Raw genomic sequence first — 10,553 nt, forward strand, 5'->3', positions numbered from 1 at the left:
GGAAACTAAAAGGAACCTTTTTTTTTATTTTTAAACTGCACAGATGTTACCAGACATCATACTGGATTTTCAAAATAAGAGGAAAAGAAAAAAAAGAAAGTCACCCTTTTGGTATGTTTAATGGGAACGCTTTATAGCTGAACCATTTTGGCATGAAGTAATTCACTTCCAAGGGATATGGTTGTCACTAACTTTTCCCAGAACACCATGCTTGTTCAATTGTGATGATTTTAATAGTCATAGCAGCTGTGATTATACATACTTGCGTCCAACACTTGAAGAATGGAAGGTGTTGTCATTTGGGATTATCCTGGCTAAACTTGCAGGGGAAAGCTTGTGGGACTGGAAATCAAAGATTTTTTCATATTTGATGTGACTGAAAGTTGTGTGAATGTTCTGCATCTTCAGCCTACTAAAGTGAGAGAAAAAATTATCATACGGAATCACCATGTTTAAAATAATAAGAAAAATAAATTGGCAAAAGTTTGAAAGTTTTTTAAAAAATGTGTGAATTCACTGCAATCTTATCAGCAAAGATGTAATCTGGCCTGTAATGAGAAGAGAAAGGAAAATGTATCATGTTAGGGCAAATCACATTTCTAAAAAATGCTCCCATCTTTGTTGGAAAATGCAAAATGCTGTCCCTAAACAACTTGATAATGAGCTTTTCCTTTTTGCTCTTACGCCTGTTGGGTAGCAGTCATGAAAGTCTCAGTGTAGAATAAGTCAGATCCCCTTAAGATTATTACAAGCAATGCCCTGGGCAACAAAATCCCCAAGGCAGAAGGAACAAACACAAGACATGAAAGATAAAGATGAAGGAGCGTAGATACATTCAAATGAAAAATAGGGCATCAAGATGATAAGGGTCTACAGGGGGCAACATAACATAGTTTGGCCAGTTTGCTGCTGTTAATTGTTGATATGGAAATGGAAGTGTGTATGAAAAGGCTGTTTGACAACTACACTGGATGGAGGGGCTTATGGGCTCATGTATTGCACATCCCTTGACCATCTACTTCCGTTGTCTTCACCCTGTTCTCGCCCAGAGGGTTCATTATTATCAGTGGAGAGGGGTTGATCTACGCAGACACTCATATGAGGGCTGTCTGAAAGTATTACTGCACACACACTCCTGCAGTGTGAATGATTAGGAAGCTATCATAAATAGTAAGGGCAGGCTGTTAAACATGACCGCAAGGCAGGCTAGGCAGATAGTCCACGTGGCCCCCCCATCTTGCTTAGGCAAACATACATTTGGTTCTTCTATCTACATCCTCGTGCATGACTTTAGACTCATCCACCTCCACTCACACACTGGCCCATACACACAGATGCAGCCTGACACATGACAAGCCTCATATGCTATTTGGAAGAAGCACATTGAGCAACTTGGTGGTTTGGGCCTCCGATTATTCAAATGTAACATGCAAGACTGACCCCAGCATCTTCGGCAAGCCAACAAAACATCCCGTAAGTTAATCTAATGGATATTAAACACCGAATATACTCATAAAACTACAGGGAACACCCCCACTTTGAATAACCTCAGACCGTTTTCAGAAAAACAAAGAGCTGAAAAAGAATTTGTGTTCTTGGATGCATTTGTATAAGTGGAACCATGCCAGAATTTGGTTTGTTTTATTGTCATCCTGGCCTCTTGTAAAGCTATTCAACCCTGAGAAACACATTTATATAAAAGTAAAATTGGACCGGACCTGAATATTTTAACAGCTATCCGGACATCTTTCGCTTCTGAAGTTACGGTATGAGACTAAAGAAGTTCCTCCATCACGGCAGAACAACACAACCCGCACATACATTGCCTTGTCCCTTGTTCTAATGAGCTTTATCGCATTGGTCCCGCTTGACTTGTCTTGCTAACTGGCACACATATATCCATATGTTCCACATGAGCAAACAGAGGGGACATACTGGGTGGCAGAGCTGCTTTCTCAGTTACATCTGAGAGTTTTGTTGCAACTGCCAGCAGCAACAGTAAGTCAGTTTAACTCCATCTCTGCTGTGCATGCATGCAGAGTGTCATTAGTCATGAGAAGTGTGAGCAGCGTCTGCTTGTTCCTGATGTTCAATGAGTCAAATGTTAGATTACACATTTGAACGTTTGAACTTGATGGTTACCCCAGATATGCCATTGAATCTAAGCATGTCTGAGGATCTTCAGTGTCTGTCAAGAGTTTTTAGTCATAGCACAAGACCAATTTGCATTTAATGGATACAGTATTGTTGTAACTGAGTTATAAACAGATCCACAGGATGGGTATTACTGTAAAAGTGCCACTCAAAGGGTGGAACAGCTGTTACGCTGATCATCCCTCAAAAAACCTTGTTATGTTGTCTCTGACCTCAAAGTCATAAGAGATATAATTACAAATATAGCCTTGTTGTTTGGTAAAAGCACACAACAGCTTTTTTTAACAGGCTAAGTGATGAAACTTTGCAGCTGAAGATACAAAATCTTAGTTTACTTGAGACAATTTAATGAAGATGGACCATGTAGAAACAGGAGACATGTTAAAGATTTATTGCTATTTTGTGAATATCAATGCAAGTAAGATTTGGGACAATGCTGCATCGGCCAAAAAACCCCCCCCACGTAGTTAACACGTAATACAACAAATTTGGTACAAATGGTGAAAATGATGGCCTCAGTAACAGGAAGCAACAAGTCATGTGGGAGTACAGTATTAAAAAAACACAACCATAAATCAGACAGTTGTAAATGGTTACAGCTCAAATATCAACATCAACATGGAGCATACTGTTGGCTTTAAGTACATCAATAAATACATTTCATACCAAGTATGAAGAAAAAAATTTTTTTCACAAGTAAAACTAAAAACCAAATGCGTGCAAAGACCATGCCAGTTAATTAAAGCACTAAAAACATCCAAAACATTTGGCCAAAGGAAACTGTAAACAGACAAGCATTATTTTTCTTTTGGCTTAAAGGAAGACTAGTTAAACGCTGTATTTCTGTCAAACCTTAATGTTCAGATAATGACTGATAAATAAATAAAATCAGATTAATGTTCTGCACTGTTGTTTCACATTACCATCACTATCGAAAACTGCTCCTGTACCTGAAAATTCAGGTAATCCTTAAGCTTTGATAGGTTTTATCAAAGTCTACCTAAACAGATCTCTTGAGGCAGCAAAGCCGGCAAAGCGGCTGGAAGGCACCATGGATGGAAAGTAGGTCCATTGGATCTGGATTCGCTCCTGAATGTCAGAAACAGAACGGTCAGTATAAAACTGATCGAGACCCTTAGAGTTAGTGGTAGGACAGACACTCATTCCTCCTCTTGTTTGGAATCTACAGTGTTTAGAATTCAATACTGACATATGTCCTGCTGCTGTACAGAAAGGATGGAGTGGTGGTTGGAATATTGGAGAGGTGCAGGAGTTTGTCGTTCTCTCTTCGAAATCAAAGACATTTCAACACCCTCTCGTACACTCGTGTACACACACGTCACAATCTGGACTGCCGCCTCAGAGCTCATCGTGGTTTCTGGTGAGGTCTTCTCCATAGTTTGTGGCCTGGCTTCCAACAAACATGTTCCAATTTTCAAGGATCTCATCTTTGGTCAGCATCTGGTCCTGAGAATGGAGGGGAAAGACAAGATGAGCGAGACGTACTCTGAACTGGTAATGAACAGCTTCAAATGAATCGTCAGTTTGATCACATCGTCAACAATTACACGTTGATGCAGTTGAAAGAATATACCTTGTCCTGGTCAGACTCATACACCAGATGTCTGGCCTCAGCTTGGGCATGGTCATAGTCCTGTGGCATGATCCAGTGGCGGATTTCATCCTGGTCCATTTTACCGTCTTTGTTCAAATCTCGGAAGTCTGAGAACTGCTCCCTCTCAGTCTTGACCCAGTCCGGTTCCGGACCCCCATCCTCATGAGCAAACATGTCAGCTGAAAAAGTGAAGAAGGTGAGAATACTTGAGTTTTACAATGGACAAATTTCACTTGCAACAAACAGTTGCGGGTATGAACTAGAACCAAGGCAGTCAGACTGCAACATCCTGTGGCACCCATGAATTCAAAATTTTACTCTGACTTACTTCTTCTTCTCCTTTCGGCTTTTCCCTTCAGGGGTCGCCACAGCGAATCAGTTGCCTCCATCTAACCCTGTCTTCTGCATCCTCTTGTCTCACACCAACTACCTTCATGTCCTCTTTCACTACATCCATAAACCTCCTCTTTGGTCTTCCTCTAGGCCTCCTGCCTGGCAGTTCAAAACTCAGCATCCTTCTACCAATATATTCACTATCTCTCCTCTGGACATGTCCAAACCATCTCAGTCTGGGCTCTCTGACTTTATCTCCAAAACCTCTAACATGTGCTGTCCCTCTGATGTACTCATTCCTGATCCTATCCATCCTGGTCACTCCCAGAGAGAACCTCAGCATCTTCATCTCTGCTACCTCCAGCTCTGTCTCCTGTCTTTTCCTCAGTGACACTGTCTCTAGACCAAACAACATCACTGGTCTCACCACAGTTTTGTACACCTTTCCTTTCATTTCAGCTGAAACTCTTCTATCACACATCACACCTGACACTTTTCTCCACCCGTTCCATCCTGCCTGTTCACGTTTCTTCACCTCTGACCTACTTCTGATATACTCTTCTTCACCCTGACCTACTTGCATAGGTCAAAGCACTAGCTTTGGTCTTACTCACATGGTCATGGTCTTAGTACTACTGGTCTTCTCCTTAGTTTTTCTATCTTATGGGGTTCCTGAGTGTAAATTTCAGTTTAAATTTGACTTTGACCTAGTTCTCAAGGTCAATGTCATCATCTCATTTTCATTCACTTTGCCACCCGAGTAACAGGCTTTTTGTTGCATCTTTCTACCTGCAACGGTTGCGAAGACATTTGGTGGGCTAACAGACGGACGAACGGACAGACGAACACACAAATGCTGACAAATACATCACCGCTTTGAAGCGGAATGTAATTAAGGATTCATACCTGCAAAACATTAAACATCCGTGACAAAGAAATAAGTCACTGCTTTTAAGCTAACAGTTGGATTTCACATGTCACACACTGTTGTTAGCTACAAGCTAAACCTCTAAGGTTCCAGAACTGTAACAAACATGGCAAAACAACAGGAAATCAGGTGGGCACAGGGTCTCTTAGGAAACTACCACAATCTAATGAACCACAATTTCCTACATCAGCACTAAGCAATAACATCACCTGAAACGTTAGTGTTGCTCAACATAATGAAAAGGAAATGTGGCCTTCAGGGACCAGTAGCGGTGGACAGACATTTTCATGTAGATAAGGATCCCTAAATCGGACAAAATAATCCAGTTGGCAGGCTTATGGATTCATGTGCAATTTAAATACGTGCACTTGATGATTTGCACATTATATTATACAAATGGCATGCAGAGAGAAAGTAAGCCATTTCTGAGAGAAAAATAACTTTAATTTTTTTTTTCAAAGAATCAATTAGTTTCCATTTATTTTTGATAGCTTTGCTAAACTTACCAATATATTCATCTTCATCAACGTGCCCGTCGCCATTCTTGTCAATGTCTTCCAGGGTTTCCTGCATTCACAGTGAGTTGATCGTATCAATTAAGTGAGGCACAAGGTTTTAAAAACAGGACAGGTTTCAGAAACAGAATGATAAAATAGAAACTCCTCAGGCGGGATGACCACACGACTGATCAGCTGCTCTGGCACACTGACGGCAATGCCGTGTGAGCTTATCCATTAGCTCAACTCACACAAACATATATGGTAATTACATCTCATGCTTGCATGACACATGAATGCAGCGACACAGATCTAAATGAGTGTATGCATCCTTTCCTGCAGGTGAGAGCTTCACACTAGGCTATACAGATAACTATTGCTATTACTGTTACTTTGGCCAATACCAGATAATACATATTTGAAATGAATTACATTCGTAGTCCCTCACCAGCCAAAATGCAGGCTTGCTGCAGTTTGTCAATAGATCTGAATAAAGGCCTCATGACATAGCATTTCAGCATCAATGTTACAATATGTGTATATACAACAGTTCCATTGCAGAATGGACTAATATTTGCTATTTGGTACAAAAGGAAATCTCTTATGGTTAATATTTCTAACTGGCCGAGCCTCTCCATTCATTCACGATGCCTGCTACAAACAACTACATGTCTCCCTCAGTTGTTTGTGCAGGTAGCACACAGTCCTTTCCTTCCCGTAGCAGTAAAGTAAATTCTTTGAATGACGTTTCTTCACATGACTACATGCACCACCACTAACTTCTTGTTGCATGACTGTGTGAAAGATTTCTCTTTCAAATGATGCATGATATGATGTGATATATGATATGATGCAAGAGCCAGGCCTCTTATTAGCATTGGCTAGAATCACCACAATCATTGAAGACACACCCTTGGAAGAACACTTCTTCGGTCACGTTTGGCGACTTCATCAAATTGACAGATTAATAATTAACTTAGTCAAATGGATAGTACAACTTTTATGAACACAGCAGCATTGTGCATTACTGCTAACATTTGCCACGCAACCGTTCCGTGAAGCTAGATTTATATTTAAAGATCAAATCTTAAATGGGACAGTGGGCCCTGTCCCACTGGACCTGTTCCAAAAAAATCTCAAACTCATTCATTTCCTAGTTGAGTTAAAATTTTTATTAAGGAGTTATCAAAATGTAGCACATTTATCCATCCAGTCTATCTAATAGCCGATAATTCTCCTAATGCTCCTTCTGCAAAGATCCCCTGAGACAACAAACAGGCGAGTCTTGCCACCCTACCAATTTACAACATATCTGACAACCATGTAGTCAGCAAAGAGCTTACCAGAACCACAATGTCCTTCATGTGTTCAAACTCCTCTGGGTGGAGAAAGGATGTGAACTCCTCTCTGTCGGCTGCAGAGTCCCCGTTCAGATCAGCGGTTTTAAACCTCCTCTCATCCCGGGGAAGCATTTTCTTGAAGCTGAACTGGTCTGTTGTGTCGTCAAACTCCTCCGGGTTGGCTAAGGAAGGCGATAAAGTTTTACATTTTAATAGTCAGTTATGTGTTTAACATTCAAAGAAAGCCAAATAAAACACTCATACCTAGATAATATCCGTAAGTAGCTTGCTTGTACTCATCCCATGAAATCTTGTTGTCTTTGTTCAGATCATAATCTGTCCACACCTTTGCCACATTCTCATACACATAACGTTTCTGCACACGTTTTATCCAAGCCTTGAGTTCGGCTGTGGTGATGTACCCATCGGTATCTCCATCTATCCGATCCACTATTTTCCTGTAAGACAACAACAACAACAACAACAACAACAAAAAAGACAAGAGTATTTGCTAGTTAGATACCATTTTATCAAAGATGGACATGATGGATCTGATTCAAAACGTGGCCATAGGCATAGAGGGAGGAGCAGGTAAACCCCCATTCAAGGAAAAAAAAAAGAAAAAAAAAAAAAGCTCCAGCATAGCTGTGGTGTAGTCTTAAAACAGGGTTGCCACGTTGTGATGTTACAGGGATCCTCCCACTCCCACAACCACAGGAAGGACTTTTCCCTGAGAGAAACGTGCTTCATGGTGCCAACTTGTCATTCACTCAAGCAGTGACGTGGGGGGGGGGAATGAACCACGTAGCACATGGAGTTAGTGACAGCAACTACTGTCAAACTACTTCACGCATACAAATAATTACTTTATGGTTTTCTATAATTAAGATTCAGGGCAAAGCAATTAACCAAGTGTGTGAATATTATTGTTGTACCCTCAGCACTGTCTTGCAGGCATGCACGCCGTTCTCAGGCGCTGCAGCTCATGTTGTTCAAATCTTAATGCCCAGAACAGTTGCACACGATACACTCAAATAGAAGTTAAGTGATTTCCATCAACAACACGCCGGTGGGCCCCACACCTGATGAGCCACAGATATCATGATCCACACCTGGGGGGGTGTCCTTACCCGAGCCTGTCTTTGCTCTCCTCCGGGGTGAGCTGATCGAACGTTTTGGCCTCCTCTTTGCCTAGAAAGGCCTCATGGTCGTACTGGAAGCTATTATTGTCTTCGAAAGCTTGCCTGGCCAGTTCGGGGTCGTGATAAAGAACTCTGTCTTTTCTTAACGTCGGCTTGGAGTGCACAGCAGCGTCGCAAAGGAGCAGAGCACACACGAAGCCGAGGACGTCCATCAGTCACGGAGGGGATGAAGCTGGCTTTCTCTCGCTGGTGACTCTAAACAGGCCTGGAAACGCCACAATGAACAGAAAGCAAACGACTGTGCTTGTACCGACACACACAACCGTTTTCTACCTCTCGTCTGGACGCGAACTCCCCCGTGAACCGGTCCTGTAAACGGCACCTGAACCTACACAGAGTCCTCGGTGGAACACCTACAGCCATAAACCAAGCGGCGTGAGTAAACCTGTCGCTTCCCCTGTGAGAGGGATGCAACCAAGCCGGGTGTGCTGCAAGACTCACACGCAGCCAATCACAGCGTTCGTTGAGGGTACGCCCAACCCCTTTTGCAGAGAGGACCTCTGCCATTGGTCCGCGGAATGTCGGTAACACGAGAGGAATTCGGGCGCCACGTTGCAAGCTCATTTTTCGAATTCAGGAGCTGGCATCAGACATTTTTTTGATAACATTACTATATACAGTGTCATGCTCTCAGTCGTACCATTGAGTGGTCACTGAAAGTGTGGCTTTGTGTAACTCTATCATGTGTGCAGGTGCCTGCCTGTGTAAAATAATACTAGTACTGTAATACTAATATTGTAATACCACTGTTGTAGAGATCCAAATGTAAGCAGACCTGATCTTTCTTGACTTTGCTTTTTTTTGGCCTGAAACAGGTGTGTGTTAATGTTTGATGTCAGAAGTCTTCCACAGGGACTTGGTGTAAAGAATGGGCCAACATGTAAAGGAAAAATGCTCCTTGTAGGGAGCAATACAGGTAACCTTAGTCTGCATTGGTGGCTCTAACTTCCAATCTGACCTGCATTGTTAGCAGTGTTGATGCCCGCGAACGTCCACATGTACATAAACAAATTGTGCGTTTGTTCCTTGCTCAGAAGTTCACAGAAATGTGGATAAAAGAAGGACAAAACGCTGCAGATGAAAAACGGCAGGAAGGCTGAAAAGATGGCCTGTTGCTCTGTAACACCCTGGGTTCAAATCTCTTTGAACCCAGGGTGTACATTTCTGCGTGGTTTGCATGTTCTCCGTGTGTTTGCATGGGTTCTCGTTGGGTTCCCCAGCTTCCTCCCGCTACCAAAACCATACAAGATAGATGAAACATTGACTCTAAATTTGATCATAGAAATTAAAGTGATTGTGGATGGTTGTTGGTATTTCTATGCCATCAAAATTCTAATCTGTCCAGGGAGTACTGTGTCTGCTGTATAAAGTCAGCCTTAAACAGGATAAACAGTTACACAAAATGAAAGAATAAGTACTGATGAGGGTCTTATGGAGCCCCCAAAAGCTAATAATGGAAATAAAATTCAGATCTGTTGTATTTCTCACATTAATTTTGGGATCCACTGAATAATTTCACATTTATCCAGTGAATGGTAACAGTTAAGGATAGCAGTTCGATCTACATACAACACATTACAATAATACAAGAAGTAAAGACAATATAACACAGTAATTTAATTTAATTTTTTAACTACAGGTATGCGCTTTTCAAAAGGCGAGCTCCAATATTGTACATGTATGTACTGTGAGGCTAGCTGCAGATTGTCAGACTACCATTGTATTTCTTTGAAGTTATTTTATGAATATAGGTATGGTATCTGGATTGTGATTATTTTTTTACTAACTTTATAAATCCACATAGAATCAGAACTATGTTTCTCAGATATGTTACCATTACACTTGTTGTAGAAACAGCGATAATCAACAAGAATCAAACCAACGGCGTTGCAAGACAGTCACTTTTGGTTAGTGTAAGTGTTTTGTCTTCAGTGAATGTAAAGAGGAGAGTAAATGTGTTAAGTGATTAACACATTGTTAAAAAGAGTAGAAAAAAAAATCACATTACTCAATTCAACGTGCTGTAATGTGGAAGAGCAGACTCTGTACTCTGGAAACAACTTGCTGATGCTGCCATGCCTAATCTGAGTTTGTGGGCAGGAGAAACATGTACTTTGCCTTTCATCAGTAGCATAATAAGCCAGCACATGGCACTTTGCTGTTTTGCATGAATAGTACACCCCAGTTTATGATTATAAAGGGACCCTGGGGCTATCTAGTCTCTTTATTCAATTAATGAATAGTTAATTTATTTAAATTAGTCTTGCCTGGTCAATTTGAATTAGTGTGTTAGGCAGATATGAAGAAATATAAATGTGTTTTTCTGCAGTGAGACTCATTTCTGAAAATAGTGGGGGGGGGGGAAACTGTATAAAACTAAATTAAAACAAATGTTTTATAGATCACTTTTATATATTTGACATGCATATCATGTCATTGATCTCAAAGAAGAATTTTTATTTTTTGTTAGCGCCATAGATGTTT

General features: G+C 41.1%; 1 protein-coding gene across 4 annotated transcripts; it reads right to left on the bottom strand.

Annotated features, from left to right (window-relative positions):
• Positions 1-2,515: 2,515 nt before the first annotated feature.
• On the bottom strand, positions 2,516-8,472 carry rcn1 (reticulocalbin 1, EF-hand calcium binding domain). Of its 4 annotated transcripts, none has more exons than XR_011035114.1 (7): positions 7,998-8,472; positions 7,132-7,325; positions 6,871-7,049; positions 5,537-5,597; positions 3,749-3,948; positions 3,365-3,621; positions 2,516-3,243 (listed from the first exon to the last, which is right to left on the bottom strand). XR_011035114.1 is itself a non-coding variant. In XM_068312078.1 (7 exons), exons 2-7 carry the CDS (start codon positions 8,219-8,221, stop codon positions 3,514-3,516), a joined length of 966 nt encoding a protein of 321 aa, XP_068168179.1. In that variant the 5' UTR covers positions 8,222-8,274; positions 8,343-8,465; the 3' UTR covers positions 2,516-3,513. The 4 variants fall into 4 exon arrangements, 3 of the variants coding, with proteins under 3 accessions (XP_068168179.1, XP_068168187.1, XP_068168171.1); XM_068312078.1 differs by having other exon boundaries at positions 2,516-3,621; positions 7,998-8,274; positions 8,343-8,465; XM_068312086.1 differs by having other exon boundaries at positions 2,516-3,621; positions 7,998-8,264; positions 8,343-8,462.
• Between the last annotated feature and the right edge of the window lie 2,081 nt (positions 8,473-10,553).

The sequence above is a fragment of the Antennarius striatus genome, chromosome 1 (genome assembly GCF_040054535.1).
Source record: "Antennarius striatus isolate MH-2024 chromosome 1, ASM4005453v1, whole genome shotgun sequence".
NCBI lineage: Eukaryota > Metazoa > Chordata > Actinopteri > Lophiiformes > Antennariidae > Antennarius > Antennarius striatus.

Bases quoted from the DNA above. Each gene is read 5' to 3' on its own strand.
- rcn1 (XM_068312070.1), bottom strand. From the start codon at position 8,221: ATGGACGTCCTCGGCTTCGTGTGTGCTCTGCTCCTTTGCGACGCTGCT. The intron at 5,598-6,870 runs GTAAGCTCTTTG...CTGTGAATGCAG, and splicing joins TGAAGGACATTGTGGTTCTG to GAAACCCTGGAAGACATTGA. The intron at 3,949-5,536 runs GTAAGTTTAGCA...TCACTTTTTCAG, and splicing joins TGATGAAGATGAATATATTG to CTGACATGTTTGCTCATGAG.